Source organism: Sus scrofa, chromosome 6, assembly GCF_054392235.1.
Source record: "Sus scrofa isolate SSC_HxYL_T2T_F1_AM1 chromosome 6, Sscrofa_HxYL_maternal_Yorkshire_Landrace_v2.0, whole genome shotgun sequence".
In the NCBI taxonomy this organism is placed as follows: Eukaryota; Metazoa; Chordata; class Mammalia; order Artiodactyla; family Suidae; genus Sus; species Sus scrofa.
Window position 1 is genome coordinate 57168056 of NC_139388.1, and position 17313 is coordinate 57185368.

Sequence of the window (17313 nt, forward strand, 5' to 3'; positions counted from 1 at the left end):
ATAATGGACTTGGAACTATTCCTGCTTAGTGTTGTGTGTGTGCACGTGCGCATGTGTGAATTAGCTAGAAATATTGCACAGACCAGCGCTGTCCAACAGAATATGATGTGAGCCACGTAAGTAGTTGAAAATTTTCTAGTAGTCTCATTAAAAAATTTAACTGAAATGGATGAATGATAGGAATATATTTAATAAGGTAATGTCCTTATTGGTTGTACTAACAATGATATGACTTCTATATAATTATAATTATACATAGTGTGATTGAATTACAAAAATATCAATATATTATATAATAATTATGTTTACAATTTATAAATATATCATGTAACAAAATGTATATCAAATATTATATATATATATATATTTTTTTTTGGCTTTTTAAGGGCTGCACCTGTGGCATATGATAGTTCCCAGGCTAGGGGTTGAATTGGAGCTTCGGCTGCCCCCCTAACGCCACAGCCACAGCAACACAGGATCCACTTTGCATCTGTGACTTACACCACAGCTCACAGCAACACCGGATCCTTAACCCACTGAGCGAGGCCAGGGATCAAACCCACATCCTCATGGACACCATGTCTGGTTTTTAACCTGCTGAGCCACGACAGGAACTCCCTTTTTACATTCTTTCGTGTTAACTGAGTATAGTTAATTTACAATGTTGCATTAATGTCAAGTGTACAGCAAAGTGATTTAATTATACATACATACATACATTTTTACAATACAAGTTATTGCAAGATACTGCGTATTGTTCCCTGGGCTCTGTGGTAGTCTTTGTTGTTACCTATTTTGTATATAGTCGTGTGTGTAGGTTAATCCCAAACTCCTAACTTATCTCTCTCCCACCTCACCGCCCCCTCTATTCCCTCTGGTAACCCTAACATAATTTTCTTTCCTTTTTTTTGCCTTCGGCCATCCCTCAGCATGTGGGGTTCCCGGGACAGGGGTCAGATCGGAGTTGCCGTTGTGATCGAAGCTGCAGCTGCAGCAACACCAGACCCTTTAACCCACCGTGCTGGGCTGGGAACTAAATCTGCCTCCTGGTGCTGCAGAGAGGCCACTGATCCCGTGTGCCATAGCTGGAACTCCCAAGTTGGTTTTCTATGTCTGGGAGTCTATTTCTGTTTTGTAAGTAAGTTCATTTGTATCATTTTAATAAGATTCCACCTATAAGTGATATATGATATTTGTCTTTGTCTGACTGACTTAATATGACAATCTCCAGCTCCATCTGCATCGCTGCAAATGGCAAAATTTCATTCTTTTTCTGGCTGAGTAATATTCCATCATGTATAGATACTACATCTTTATCCATTCATCTGTCGATGGACATTTAGGTGGCTTCCGTGTCTTAGCTATTGTAAATAGTACTGCTGTGAACATTGGGTTGCTCGTGTCTTTTCGATGTCTTTTCAAATTAGAGTTTCCTCGAGGAAAGATGCCCAGGAGCGGGTTTGTGGGATTATATGGTAACTCTATTTTAAGGAACCTCCATGCTGTTCTCCATAGTGGCTGCTACATTTCACATTTCTTTTTTTTTCCCTTTGATGCTAAGTCCTCCAAATCCTGCATGTGTGTTACCCTCACGGGGCAGCTCCGTTCCCACCCACGCAGTCCAGCCAGTGCATTTCAAGTGCCCAGGAGCCTTCTGGAGCTGGTGGCCCCTGAATAGGAGGACTGAGTAGGTATGGATTCCCTCTCCCTCTTCGCAAGAGCAGGCTGAGTCCAAGGACCAGCCTTTGGTTGGGGGAGCTGGGCTGATTCTAATGGGAAACCATACCTGAATCTTGCTACTACAGTATTGTTGCATCTGCCTTGGGGACACTTTTTATTTAAAGATGTGATCCGAGTACCTAGTTGGCAGGTGCTCTGCTGGGCTTCCAGAATAGGCTGTGTGTTTTTTGTTTTGTTTTCAGTTTTCTTTTTCTTTTTTTTTTTTTTGCTGCCCTGCAGCATATGGAGTTCCCAGGGCCAGAGATCAGATCTGAGCTGCAGCTGTGGCAACACGGGATCCTTAACCCACTGTGCCGGGCACGGGATCACACACGCATCCTAGCAATACTAAGATTCTGTGGAACCGGTGGTGCCACAGTGGGAACTCCTGTGTGTGGTTTTTGATAGTAAATGTTGGTACCGTTCAGACCCTCTGGCAGCAAGGTTTTTTGGGGAAAACCTGAGCCCCAGCTACCTTCAGGTCAGCGGGGGGTGGGGGAGGTGCGGCGAAGGTACCTGGCACCTCCAGTAAAGACTGCTGTGATCCTGGCCGTCCCTTCTGCCTTGACAGCCAAAATCTCTCCCGCTGCTCTCTTCCCTGGCTCGCTCCAGACTAGCTGGTCCCTCGGCATGATCCTTCCTCATCTCCTCTGCAGAGTTTCTTCCCTCAGCCTTAATTGTTGGCTTTCTAGAGTGCTCCCTCTTTTCTTTTTTTTGTCTTTTCTAGGGCCACACCCACGACATATGGAGGTTCCCAGGCTAGGGGTCTAATCGGAGCTGTAGCCACCAGCCTAAGCCAGAATCACAGCAACTCGGGATCCGAGCCGCATCCGAGACCCACATCACAGCTCACGGCAACACCGGATCCTTAACCCATGGAGTGAGGCCGGGAATCGAACCTACAACCTCATGGTTCCCAGTCAGATTCATTAACCACTGAGCCATGATGGCAACTCCCTAGAGTGCTCTCTTAAACATGGCTTCTCACTTTTTTAAAATTACTCAGTGAATTTCTTACATGTATAGTTGTACAACGATCATCACAACCCAATTTTATCGCATTTCCATCCCAAACCCTCAGTGCATCCCCCCACCCCCCACCCTGTCTCCTTTGGAAACCATAAGTTTTTCAAAGTCTGTGAGTCAGTATCTGTTCTGCAAAGAAGCTCAGTCTGTCCTTTTTTCAGATTCCACATGTCAGTGAAAGCATTTGATGTTGGTGTCTCATCGTGTGGCTGACTTCACTTAACGTGATCATTTCTAGATCCATCCATGTTGCTAAAAATGCTGGTATTCCTTTCCTTTTAATGGCCGAGTAATATTCCATTGTGTATAGGTACCACATCTTCTCGATCCACTCCTCTGTTGATGGACATTTCTGTTGTTCCCGTCTTGGCTATCGAAAGTAGTGCTGCAATGAACATCGGAGTACGTGCATCTTTGTGAGTCATGGTTTTCTCTGGCCTTCTCACTTTTGTGGTTTCATCTAATACCTTCACAGCTGTCTCTCTTCAGGGTGTGGCCTCCTCCAGGAAGTCATCCCTGATTTCCTCTTCTGCCTTCCCACCCTGATGCCATCGTATCTCCATTCCTGGCCATCCTCTGGCTTTCCTGGTTTGGGGAGTGGGCTGTAAGGAGTGAGGGCGTCTTTCTCTCACTCATATGTGGAAAGGAGATGCTTCCTAGAAGCTGGGCCCCATAACAATCTTCTAGAAACACTTGAAGGCTGAGGTGGGGCATCCAGGTGGCTTCTCCAAGGCAGCTTCCGCCTGGTGTTGATGAGTGTTGCCTAGGAGGGAAGTGGGCTGAAGGGCTAGGCGATTGCCAAATCTGGGGTCTGGGGAATCTGCTGAGTCAACGAGTTCCGAAGAGGAAGTGGTGGAGAAGGGAAGTGGGTGATGGGGTTGGCAGAGATTGCTGGGCTCCGACCCCCACCCCTCAAGTCAGTCCCCTGTCACTTACCCACCTGTTGCTCAGATGTGGCTCCTTCCAAGTCTGGGGGCTGAGCTTCCCCCTTCAGCTGCGCCATGTGACTTTCTCAGGCGCCCCCATCCTGACGCTCCGGGAGGGTGGTGTCACTCCAGACCCATGTGCCTTGATAGGAATGCAATTCGTGTGTCCTCATTTTTTAGCACCCGAACAAGAGACGAGCAAAGAGAGACAAAAAGAATCAGGTGACATGAATTTGGGTACTAGATCTTATGGAACCAAATCTGTTTCAGGGGTTATTATTGCAATAAGTGATCAGTATAAAATGTTATGGAGAGATTTCACATGAAAAAAACCTCTGGTGTGTATTTTCCACTCACAGCAGCTCACATCTCAGATCCACCTCATTCCTGTAGCCTCCTGCTCAGTAGCCTCAGGTGGCCAGTGGCTCCCGTATCAGACAGCTCAGGCTAGAATTCCTTGACTAACCTTCAGATCATCCATAAAATTTTAACCTCTCACAGTTGGTGCTTATACTTCTAACATTCTAGAATCCTCTGATTCAAATCGTCTGTGACTAACCTTGTGAGATCCCTCGGGTCAAAGATCCCATGAATCCAGCGTTCTGAGGGAGTCTGTGAGTCCAACCATTTAGCCTTCAGAGCCTGACCCAGATCAGATATCAGCAAACTCCCACCTGTGGGCCAGATGTGGCCCACTGCTTGCTTTTTGTGGATAAAGTTTTATTGGAACACAGCCGTGCCATTCTGTCTGTGGCCATTGCTTGTTTTTTGCAAATAAAGTTTTATTGGAACACAGCCATGCCATGCAGGCTGTGGCTGCTTTCATTCTACTGAGGGGGCATAAGTGACCTCTTCACCAGCAAAATACTCACTTTCTGTTGTCACCAAAAAAGCTGACTGACTCTTGATATTGATATTCAAAGATTCTAAGATGGATGATGGTTTTGCAGATGCTTATTTGTTGTGCTTTATATTTTACACATGTAACAGGCATGAGCTACAGGGGAACTCTGGCCCCCCATTTTTTTATAACAGCTGTGTTCCTATTCCCGTTCATAGCAGCTCCCAGATCCCCAGGTAAGTACTCCCAGCTCCAGAGACACCAGAAAACCTTAGCTTCCCAGAATTGGAGAAATGTACACCCAAGACTCAGTGGCTCAGGACTTTAAGATCAAGTGATTTGAGAAACAAAGCCCCGTAAACTCAAGATCAGAAAAAGTTTGAGCTGATAAAAGACGGAGAACCATTGTTGGCTTCTCTCATGCTAGTTTCTCTTTCTGACCAGGGCTGTTTCTCTTGATCTGGGGGGATGAAGGGTGTCCACCCCCCGGCCTCAACCCCAGGATGTGATGGGGCGGAGGTGCCGAGGGGACGTTTGCCTCTGCAGGGTGCTGTGGCCAGGCTCAGCCAAGTCAGGGTTGCCCAAAGGACACCCCAGCTCTTGCACAGAAACAACTTCCTTTACCAACACAAGTTTATTCTCCAAACAACAGCAATGAAAAATATATCCCATCAGAGTTCCCGTCGTGGCGCAGTGGTTAACGAATCCGACTAGGAACCATGAGGTTGCGGGTTTGGTCCCTGCCCTTGCTCAGTGGGTTAACGATCCGGCGTTGCCGTGAGCTGTGGTGTAGGTTGCAGACACGGCTCGGATCCCACGTTGCTGTGGCTCTGGCGTAGACCGGTGGCTACAGCTCCAATTGGACCCCTAGGCTGGGAACCTCCATATGCCGCGGGAGCGGCCCAAGAAATAGCAACAACAACAACAAAAAGACAAAAAAAAAAAAAAGAAAAATATATCCCATCAACCTCTTAAAGCAGACACCAAACACCAGACAGAGAAGCACAAACACCAAAAACCGCTGAATTAAAGGGCTCCAAAGTTGGAATAAGGGCCACTTCCTCTTGCTAAGCCTGTTTTCCTAAAATGTAAACTTTAGGAATTGATGATGCAATGCTTTTTGTTATTGTTAATTTCATAAACATGGACATAGCGTATCCTGTGTGCCAGGCACTGTTGTGTGTATTTTATAATGATTATTATTATTATTTTGTCTTTTTGCTTTTTAGGGCCGAACCCATGGCATGTGGAGGTTCCCAGGCTAGGGGTCCAATTAGAGCTACGGTGGATCCTTAACCCACTGAACGAGGCCAGGGATTGAACCCCCGTCCTCATGGATGTTAGTTGGGTTTGTTAACCACTGAGCTACGACAGGAACTCTGATTACTATTCTTTTTAATCTTTTTTTTTTTTTTTTTTGGCTGCCCCCCCCACCCCCGCCAGTATGTGGAAGTTCCCCGGCCAGGGATCGATCCTGCACCACAGCAGTAACAACGGCTGGATGCTTAACCTACTGCACCACCAGCGGACTTGTGTGGATTTTAAATCTCTTCACCCATCTCATGCCCTTAGTTGGAACATTCACAGGTAAGGAAGTTGAGGCTCAGGAGGGTTGAGGCCGGGAAACTTGTCAAGGGGCAGCTGGAATATGTATCTTCTCACTCTGGCTCTCAAATCTGTGTTCTCAGCCTCTGCACTATGCTGGGAGGGAGATTAGGAACCCCTACGCCACATCTTCCCATTTTATTTGTTCTTTGGTGTTTTGGTTTGTTTGTTTGTTTTTTTGTCTTTTTAGGGCAACACCCATGGCATATGGAGGTTCCCAGGCTAGGGGCCTATTCCAGAGCTGAAGTTTCCGACCTGCAAGGCTGGATCCGAGCCGCATCTGTGACCTGTGACCTACACCACAGCTCACAGCAACGCTGGATCCTTAACCCACTGAGGGGGGCCAGGGATTGAACCCAAGTCCTCATGGATCCTAGTCAGGTTCTTAACCCGCTGAGCCATCGTGGGAACTCCCTACATCTTCCCATTTTAAAGAGGGAAACTGGGAGTTCCCATTGGTGGTCTCTGGAGTCCTGGGAGGCAGTGCAATCCTACTGCCCGCCCTGCCTGGCACAGTGGGTTAAGGGCCATTGCTGTAGGTGGATCAGATCTGATCCCTAGTCTGGGAACTCCTTATATCTCAGGGCAACCAGGGGAAAAAAAAAAAAGAAAGAAAAAAGAGATAAAACAGAGGCCTCCAGAGGGGATGGGATGGGTTTGTGTTTTGTCTGCCTCTGAAGCCTCAAGCCCTGCCCTGGGTGGCCTTGGCCTTGTGGTGGAGGCTATGATCCTGCACTGTCTCTCTCAGAGCTTGGGAGGCAGGAGGAATATTTATCTGTCCCCAAGGCTCTGAAGAGGGCAGAAGGAGGGGCACACAGCTAGAGTCTGGGGTGGGGAAGGAGCGGGCTTTGGGGGGTTTGGTGAGACCGACCTTTGAGGCTCTGCAAGGTCAGGGCCTCCAAGACCTCCCCCCTAGATCTCCAAAGTCAGACTAGGTCTGGCTTCGAGGAAGCCGGTGACCCTGAGATTGGTGCTGGGGACACTAGGTCAGCTCTCCACCCCCCAGAGCCCTCTCAGACCTTGCCTGCTGCCCAGTAATTTTGGGATGTGTGAGTCATGGGAGGATTCCAGGACAAACATTCAGGAAGAGGAAAAGGCCATTCCTGTTTTTCTCCCTGGGGGTGGGGATCGGCTGGAGACTGTGAGGTGGCAGTGCGTGGTAGGGTCCCCTAGCAGCCCTGGTGGACACGATCAGCTTGCAGGACTCTACCAGCTGCCAGACGCGGGGGAGAGACCTCAGACCTCCCGGGACCTGGCCATGAGCCTGGATCGTGCTCCAAGCAGCAGTTTGGCCCAAGTGGGGACCCTCTCACAAGAGATGGTAAGGATGGAGGGAAGGAGGGAGGGAAGGCTGGTGGCAGTGGGGGAGGGCGCATTTCCCAAGCCTGGCCTTTTAGACTCATTAGTTTCAGAATCTGGGAATCTGAACTAGAATTTGAGGGGTGGCATCTTTTTTTTTTTTTTCTTTTTCTTTTCTTTCTTCCCCATTTTGGGCTGCCCCGAGGCACATGGAGCTCCCGGGCCAGGGATCCGATCCGAGCCGCAGTTTTGACCTAAGCCACAGCTGTGGCAACATGGGATCCTTCACCCACTCTGTGGGGCTGGGGCTGGAACCCTCGTCCTGGCACTCAAGATGCCGCTGACCCTGATCCCACTGCGCCACAGCGGGTGCTTCAGGTCGTGGAATCTTATCACCATCGTGTTGGAATCCACATCTGAATTCCCAGCCCCAGAGCCCCCTCTGGTTCCCCCCCAACTCCCTACCCCCTGTAGAATTCTTTTCCTCACTTCTGAACTTCCTAGGAAAGGGATCAGTCAGTGCCTTGTGCTGTGTGTGCCTCTGTCCCCTCAGCATTGTATTTAGGAAGCACATCCTGTAATCCAGGGTGGTTGGTTTCATTCTCATCGTTACAGACTATTCTGCGACATGTGTATTCATTCTGCGTGGGTAGGTCCGTGATTTCCCATCGTGGGCTGCTCTGAACATTCTGGTGCGTGCTTTTTTTTTTTTTTTTGGTCTTTTTAGGGTCGCACCAGTGGCATATGAAGGTTCCCAGGCTAGGGGTCGAATCAGAGCTGTAGCCACCGGCCTACACCACAGCTCACAGCAATGTCGGATCCTGAACCCACTGAGCAAGGCCAGGGATCAAACCCTCGTCCTCATGGATACTAGTCAGGTTCATAACCCACTAAGCCACAACAGGAAGTCCTTTTCAAATTTTTATTGGACTATAGGAGTTCCTGTCATGACGCATCAGAAACGAATCCGACTAGGAACCATGAGGTTGTGGGTTGGACCCCTGGCCTCACTCAGTGGGTTAAGGATCTGGCATTGCTGTGAGCTGTGGTGTAGGTCGCAGACGTGGCTCAGATCTGGCGTTGCTGTGGCTGTGGTGTAGGCTGGCAGCTGTGGCTCCGATTTGACCCCTAGCCTGGGAACCTTCATATGCCATGGGTGCAGCCCTAAAAAAAAGACCAAAGAAAAAATTTTATTGCTTTACAATGTTGTATTAGTTTCAGGTGTCCAGCAAAGTGAATTAGTTTTGTGTGTGTGTGTGTGTGCGTGTGTGTGCGTGCGTGTGTGTGTGTGTGTGTGTGTGTGTGTGTGTGTGTGTGTATGTGATACATATTCATTCTTTCCCAAATTCTTTTCCCATGTAGGTTATTACAGAATATTGAGTAGATGGCTTTGTGCTCTGTCCTTGTTGCTCATCTACTTTGCATACGTATATATGAGGGTATCTTAATCCCCAATTCCTCATTGATCCCTCCTTCCATCTCCCCTTTGGTAACTGGAAGTTTGTTTTCAAAATCTGTGAGTCTGTTTCTGTTTTGTACCTAAGATCATTGGAATGATTTTCCAAATTAGCTTCCATATAGAAGTGATAGCATCTGTTATTTGTCTTTCTCTGTCCCACTCACATCCCTTAGCAGGAGACTCTCTAGATCCAACAGTGTCTTTGGTGTTGACTGTCAGGCTCTAAACCTAAGGCATTGTTTTTAAAATATTAGAGGAGTTCCCCTCGTGGCTCAGCGGAAATGAATCTGACTCGTATTCATGAGGTTGCAGGTTTGATCCCTCACTCAGTGGATTAAGGATCCAGTGTCGCTCTGAGCTGTGGTGTCAGTCTCAGGCGAGGTTCGGGTCCCGCGTGGCTGTGGCTGTGGTGTAGGCTGGCAGCTGTGGCTCCGATTCGACCCCTAGCCTGGGAACCTCCATGTGCCAGGGATGCAGCCCTGGAAAGGACAAATATATAATATTAGAAGTGTAGTTACATATTTTTCTTACAAGATAGTATTTCATGAATACATGTTCTTGTTAATACATAGATCATTACACACTGGGGTAAAGAAAAAAATTAAGTGGTATTTTTTCAGCTTCTCCCATCGGAGGCAAAACTTTTCCTTCCTTCCTTTCTTTTGAAGCATAATTAATTTATAATTATATTGCTTTCGCGGGTACAGCAAAGTGATTCTGTTACACACCCAAACACATATTCTTTTCCAGATTCTTCTTTTTAAGACCATGCTTGTGGCGTATGGAAGTTCCCAGGCTAAGGGTTGAATCAGAGCTGCAGCTGCCGACCTGCACCACAGCAGCCCCTGTGACCAGCTCACAGCAACGCCGATTCTTAACTCATTGATGGAGGCTGGGGATCCCGCATCCTCATGGATAGTAGTCAGCTTCTTACTCTGCTGAGCTACAACAGGAACTCCCCTCTTCATCCTTCACTCACCGAATGAATACGTATCAGCTAAGCACCTGCTGAGTGCCACAAGCTACTGCAGGTACTGGGGACAGAGCAGAGCCCAAAGCAGGGGAAAAAAGGGCTGTAATGATTGTAATTACCTCACAGTGTTGTTCTAAGGGATATGCCTGGTACATACGGGGCACTCGTTAAAGTCATCTATTACTTGAATTCTTATAAAATAATAATAATGATGATTATGTTGTAGCTATAGATATAAATTTTTTTTTTTTGGTCTTTTTCTAGGGCTGCACCCAGGGCATATGGAGGTTCCCAGGCTAGGGGTTCAATCGGAGCTGTAACCCCCAGCCTACACCACAGCCACAGCAATTCGGGATCCGAGCTGCATCTTCGACCTACACCACAGCTCATGGCAATGCCAGATTCTTAACCCACTGAGCGAGGCCAAGGATGGAACCCACAACCTCATGGTTCCTAGTGGGATTCGCTAACCACTGAGCCATGACGGGAACTCCCTATAAACTAATTTTTTAGTAGAAAATAATAATGCGACCTGTGGTGATCATCAAAAGTCATTTAGGTGGAGGCTGGTTGATAAGCCTGATGCACCCAGCCAGTGCACTAATTTTGCAATTATTGTGAAGAAAGGAGCCACTGGGTCCAGAGGGGGAAACAGACCTAAGACCCCTTACGCGGAAAGGAGTAAGCGGTGACACAGGGCGTGTTGAATGTTCCCATTCCTGTTACTGTATTAAAACGGAAATCCCATAGACGGATTAAGTTGCTTACACACAGAAAACTCCGATTTGAACTGGGAGGAGCTGGGAAGGGTGGGGTCTCAGGGTCGGGGAGAGAGTTTGTGTGGATCTGGGTACCAGCGGCAAATCTGATGCTCACGGTGGACCAGGAACAGTGCTCAGTGCTTCATGCTTATTATGTGATGAGTTCTTACCAACACCCTCCAAGGTGCGTATGTTATTCTCATTTGCACATGAGGACGCTGAGGCAGAGAGGTTCACCGACTTGCCGAAGGCCACATAGCTGATAAGGGTTTGATTTTTTTTTTCTTTTTCTTTTTCTTTTTTCTTTTTTTTTTTTTTTTTTTTTTTTTTGTCTTTTTAGGGCTGAACCTGCAGCATATGGAGGTTCCCAGGGTAGGGGCTGAATCAGAGCTACAGCTGCCAGCCTACACCACAGCCACAGCAATGCCAGATCCGAGCCCCGTCTGCAAGCTACACCACAGCTCACAGCAATGCTGGATTCTTAACCTACTGAACAAGGCCAGGGATCGAACCTGCATCCTCATGGATGCTAGTTAGATTTGATTCCACTGAGCCACAATGGGAACTCCTGATTTTTAAAAATTTTTTTTTGGTTGTGCCAAGGTATATGGAGTTCCTGGGCCAGGGATCAGATCTGAGCGGCAATTGTGACCTACGCCCAGGATCCTTAACCCATTGCGCCAGGCTGGGGATGACCCACTGCTCCAGAGATGCTGCCAATCTTATTGGGCCACAGCGGGAACTCTGAGGGTTTGAATCGTTAAAGCCTGCACATGTTTTATTCTAGTGATGAAAATGATATGAAAGTAGAAGCCAAACTGGAAACACAAACACACGCGTGCACACACACGCAATGACTTGGCATCTTAGCCGCTTGGCAGAGAGGAGGGGGGAGGGGTGCACCCCAACTTCCCCTCTACCTTTCCTGTTGTGTCAACTCCAGCTGGTGCTCTGGGCAGGGCCAGCTGGCTGGTACAAAGAGCCACAGGGTCAGGTCACTCTGACATCCTGCAGGTCCCACTACTGGCTACCTGAGCCCCACATGTTTTACACGTAATACCTCTTCAAGTGCTCCCCAAACTGGTAAGGGAGGTTCACCTCGGTGACTCAGGGACTCATTTCTCAGATGAGACAGCCGCGAGAGCCAACTGAACCTGCTCCCCAGAGTCACAGAGCCCGGTCGGCTCAGGGCCACTGGCTGTCCTGCCTTCCAGCTCTCCTGGACCTAAGACGTGGATGATCATATTTTGGGGCCCGGAGCGCCAGAGCCGGACTGACACAGTTTGCAGCTTCGCTCTGTTACTTGTGTAGCTGAGTGAGCTTCGGTAAGTTCCTTAACGTCTCTGTGCCTCGGTTTTCTCATCTGCAGAAATGGGTATAAGACAAGGATGACAATCAGAGGGTTATTATGAAGGACTAAATGATTTTTTGTCTTTTTTTTTTTTTTTTTTTGCTTTTTAGGACCACACCTGCAACATATGGAAGTTCCCGGGCTAGGGGTTGAATGGAGCTGCAGCTGCCAGCCTACACCACAGCCACAGCCACAGCCATGCCAGATCCAAGCTGCGTCTGTGAACGACACCATGGCTCACAGCAATGCTGGATCCTTAACCCACTGGACAGGGCCAGGGATCAAACCCGCATCCTCATGGATACTAGTCGAGTTTGTAACCCGCTGAGCCACAATGGGAACTCCTGGGAAAGAGGTTTTTTTTTTCTGTTTTGGCCTCTGCAGTGAATTTAGTGCCTGGAACAGAGCAGGTGCTCAGGAGCTGGGCCAGATGAATGAATGAATGAATGATAGAGAATTTAAAGTTGTTTTTTTTTTTTTTTTGCTTTTTCATGGCCGCACCTGTGGCACATGAAAGTTCCCAGGCTAGGGGTATAATTGGAGCTACAGCTGCCAGCCTGCACCACAGCCACAGCAATGCCAGATCTAGGCCGCATCTTCGACCTACATCACCGCTGGTGGCAATGCTGGATCCTTAATCCACCGAGCGAGGCCAGGGATCAAACCTGCGTCCTCAACAGACACTATGTTGGGTTCACAATGGGCGCTTCTGGAATTCCACGATGTTTAGGTTGCTATTGTTCTTACAGTGTAAGATTCTAGAATTCCAGGATGCTAATAAGCTGGGAGTTCTGATGCTGTAATATTGTAGAATTTTCTAGAATTCCAATTTTCTGATGTGCTGGAGTTCCAATCCTAACCGTGGCTTGCAAGCTAATGGGCTGGGGTTCCTACACCCTAGGCTTCCAAGGGCCAGAGAGGTTTTGTCCCTGAAGTTTCATGCCATTTCTCTCCTGTCCAGGTGTCTGGGGCCTGGATGGAGAACGCGTCTCTCAGCTACGAGTACGGGGATTACGGCGAGATTCCGGATGTCCCTGTGGACTGTGCTGACGGCACCTGCACCTCCATCGACCCCCTCCACGCAGCCCCTCTCCTGCTGTATGCTGCGGTCTTCCTGGTGGGGATGCCAGGCAATGCCATGGTGGCCTGGGTGACCTGGAAGGAGGCCCGCCAGAGGGCCGGTGCCACCTGGTTCCTCCACCTGGCCATGGCGGATCTGCTCTGCTGCTTGTCTCTCCCGATCCTGGCGGTGTCTGTCGCCCACGGGGGCCGCTGGCTGTACGGGGCAGTGGGCTGTCGGACCCTGCCCTCTGTCATCCTGCTCTCCATGTATACCAGCGTCCTCCTCCTGGCCGGTCTCAGCGCTGACCTCTGCCTGCTGGCCCTCAGGCCCACCTGGTGGGGTGCAGCTCAGCGGGCGTGCAGGGTGCGGGTGGCCTGTGGGGCAGCCTGGACCCTGGCCTTGCTGCTCACGGTGCCCTCGGCCATCTACCGCCGGCTTCACCAGGAGCACTTCCCACGCCGGCTGGAGTGCGTGGTGGACTACGGCGGTTCGACCGTGGCCGAGAACTCGGTGACTGCCATCCGGTTTATTTTCGGCTTTCTGGGGCCGCTGGTGATCGTGGCCGGCTGCCACGGTGCCCTCCTATGCCGTGCGGCCCGACACCGCTGGCCGCTGGGCATTGCTGTGGTGGTGGGTTTTTTTATCTGCTGGGCCCCCTACCATGCGCTGGGGCTAGTACTCACCATGGCTGCCCCTCACTCCACGCTCCTGGCTGGGGCCCTGCGGGCCGAACCTTTGGTCGTGGGCCTCGCTCTTGCTCACAGCTGCCTCAATCCCATGCTCTTCCTTTATTGCGGGCGGACTCAACTCCGTCAGTCGCTGCCCGCTGCATGTCGCTGGGCCCTGAAGGAGTCACAGAGCAAGGATGAAAGTGTGGTCAGCAAGAAATCCACCAGCCATGACTTTGTCTCAGACGTAGAAGTGTAGGCTAAGAGAAACTGGTTTGTATCCTCCTATCGCCTTTTATAAGATTGGCTTCAGGCATAGCTGTATCCAGGGGCTTACTGATATTGTCATTTATTCCTCTATTCATTCAACAAACATTCAGCATGCACCTACCATGTGCAAGACCCTCTTATAGGCACTGGGGATGTAGCAGTGGGTAAAACAGAGAAATCCTTTGCCCTCAAGGAGCTCACATTTTAGTGGAGGAAGGCAGATGTTAAGCAAAGAAATGAAGGAATACAGATTATGTCAAGTGCGACGAGTGCTAAGAAACCTAAAGGGGACAAAGAGGGCTGAGCGGGGCAGGGATGTACGTCAGTCAGGCAAGGCCCCTCAGGTAAAGGCAATATTTGAGCCAAGATCAGAAAAAGGGAGGGAGGAGTTATGCTTAAATCTGGGAGAAAAGCCTTCCAAGCAGAGGGAACAGCAAGGGCAGAGGTCCTGAGGCAGAATGTGCTTGGCAAATTCCAGAGAGAGTGACAAGGCCCCTGTGGATGGAGCAGAATGAGCAAGAGGCAGAGTGGTTTGAAACGAAGGGAGAGAGGCCGTGGGGGCCCAGATTTTGAAGGTCTGCTTGTAGGGTCATAACAAGTGTTTGGGGGAATCCGTGGGAAGATTCCGACCTATCGTTGCCAGATAATATTAAGAGCCAATGAAGGAGTTCCCATCTCGGCGCAGCGGAAACGAATCCGACTAGGAACCATGAGATTACGGTTTAATCCCTTGCCTTGATCAGTGGGTTAAGGATCTGGCGTTGCCATGAGCTGTGGTGCAGGTCACAGATGCAGCTCGGCTCTGCCGTTGCTGTGGCTGTGGTGTAGGCTGGCAGCTGTAGCTTCGATTAGACTCCTAGCCTGAGCACCTCCATATGCCACAGGTGCGGCCCTAAAAAGACAAAAAATAAAAATAAAAATAAATAAAAGCCAACTAAATTTGAGTTTCAGATAAACAACAAGAATATATATATATATATATATATATATATATATTTGCTTTTTAGGGCTGCACCCGCGGCATATGGAAGTGCCCAGGCTAGGAGTCGAACTGGAGCTACAGGTGCTGGCCTACAACACAGCCACAGCCATGCCAGATCCAAGCCACATCTGCGACCTACACCACAGCTCATGGCAACGCCAGACCCCTGACCCACTGCACAAGGACAGGGATCAAACCTGCATCCTTATGGTTCCTTGTCAGATTCGTTTCCACTGCACCATAACGGGAACTAAACATTTGAACAGAATATGTCCCGTGCAATATTTGCAACATACCTATACTAAAAATTATTTGTCTAAAATTCAAATTTGGAGTTCCCGTCGTGGCGCAGTGGTTAACGAATCCGACTAGGAACCATGAGGTTGCGGGTTCGGTCCCTGCCCTTGCTCAGTGGGTTAACGATCCGGTGTTGCTGTGAGCTGTGGTGTAGGTTGCAGACGCGGGCTCAGATCCTGCGTTGCTGTGGCTCTGGCGTAGGCTGGCGGCCACAGCTCCGATTCAACCCCTAGCCTGGGAACCTCCATATGCCGCAGGAGCGGCCCAAGAAATAGCAAAAAAAAAAAAGACAAAAAAAAAAAATTCAAATTTAACCAAGCATTTGGTAATTTTCGCCTCCACCCCACCCCAAATCAGGCAATCCTGTTCTGAACAGAGCCTTGATTTGATTTGGGTTTTGACTGGATCGCCTCGGTTGCTGGTGGAAACTAGTCCATGAGGGAGGAGAACAGAACCCATGAGCTATTGTGATAGAAGAGGCCCTGACGACTCGGATCAGGAGTCACAGCAGAGGAGGAAAGGAGAGGAGAGGATGACAAACTGTGACTCTGTTTTGCAGGAAATGTTATATCCAGGCTCCTTTGTTTGGTATCTGAGGCTTCTTTCCACCCCCCGGGCACTCTTGGATGCTAGCCGCTCAGGCCCTCTAGCAGACTAATGGCCCCCACGGAGGTCTGCATCCCAGTCCTCGGAACCTGCGAATATGTGATCTTAGGTGGCAGAAGAACCTCGCAGATGTGTCTGAATTAAGGATCTCGAGGTGGGGAGTTTCCAGAACAGGACTTCCCAGCTCAACTGTAAATTCCCCAAGGGCAACATCTGGGCCACTTTAATTTCTGTCTCTCCTCCACCCATCCCGAGCCTTAGAAAGAGCCAAACTGGGGAGTTCCCGTCGTGGCGCAGTGGTTAACGAATCTGACTAGGAACCATGAGGTTGCGGGTTCGATCCCTGCCCTTGCTGAGTGGGTTAACGATCTGGCGTTGCCATGAGCTGTGGTGTAGGTCGCAGATGCGGCTCGGATCCTGCATTGCTGTGGCTCTGGCATAGGCTGGCGGCTATAGCTCCGATTTGACCCCTAGCCTGGGAACCTCCATATGCTGCAGGAGTGGCCCACGAAATAGCAAAAAAAAAAAAAGAAAAAAAGAAAGAGCCAAACTGTATTTGTCTATATCCTGTTTTCTTCTGTCCAGATTCTGAGCTCCCCAACGGTGATGGGGGGTAGGGGTGTCTCTCTCTCTCTATTTACTTTTTTCTTTATCTGATACAGGGACATATAGTAGGTTCTCGACTATATATATATATATATATATGTTGTTTGATATTTTATTCAGAATTTTCATGCAGGAGTTATTAAGACCCAGACTGCCTTGTAAAAAGAATTATGTCCTGGTACCATTTACACAGCTTCAAGAAAAGGTGGGAGACATCCTGCCGTGACTCCATTGGGGCCAGCTACCATTTAGGAGACTTCTTTGCGGATACGTTTAGAAAAGCCTTTTGTGTGTTTTGAAATTTATTTTTTCCTCTCTTATTATGTCAGCCTTCATTTTTCTTAAGATGAATCAATTTCACGAAAGTTTTCGAATGTATTTCTGGGGAATTCTCCATAAAAGTCCCTTGATTATTAAAAATAATCTTGCTGGCGTTCCCATTGTGGTGCAGCGGAAATGAATCCAACTAGGAACCATGAGGTTTTGGATTCGATCCCTGGCCTGGCTTAGTGGGTTAAGGATCCGGTGTTGCCGTGAGCTGTGGTGTAGGTCCCAGGCTCGGCTCAGATCTGGTGTTGCTGTGGCTGCGGTGTAGGCCAGCAACTACAGCTCTGATTAGACCCCCTAGTCTGGGAACTTCCATATGCCGTGGGTGCAGCCCTCAAAAGACAAAGATAAATACATATATACATACCCTAAGTAAAATATCTAAAATGAATAATCTTACTTTTTGTTTATTGTAACATCCCCTTTTCGTTCTAAGGTTGCTCTTTCGTTTTTGCTTGTTTTTAGCCTGGATATGTCATTTTCCTCAAGTTTGCAAAGATCTAGGTCTTAATGGTTTTTCCAAGAACTAGTTTC

At 48.7% G+C, this 17313-nt stretch overlaps 1 protein-coding gene across 3 annotated transcripts; it reads left to right on the forward strand.

The window, feature by feature from the left end:
- Positions 1-7355: 7355 nt before the first annotated feature.
- On the forward strand, positions 7356-16889 carry C5AR2 (complement C5a receptor 2). 3 transcript variants are annotated; one of them, XM_013998536.3, is made up of 3 exons: positions 7356-7438; positions 11736-11934; positions 12922-16889. In XM_013998536.3, exon 3 carries the CDS (start codon positions 12937-12939, stop codon positions 13948-13950), a length of 1014 nt encoding a protein of 337 aa, XP_013853990.1. In that variant the 5' UTR covers positions 7356-7438; positions 11736-11934; positions 12922-12936; the 3' UTR covers positions 13951-16889. The 3 variants fall into 3 exon arrangements, with proteins under 3 accessions (XP_013853990.1, XP_005664690.1, XP_003127293.4); XM_005664633.4 differs by having other exon boundaries at positions 11824-11934; XM_003127245.5 differs by lacking the exon at positions 11736-11934 and having other exon boundaries at positions 12922-14022.
- Positions 16890-17313: the final 424 nt, after the last annotated feature.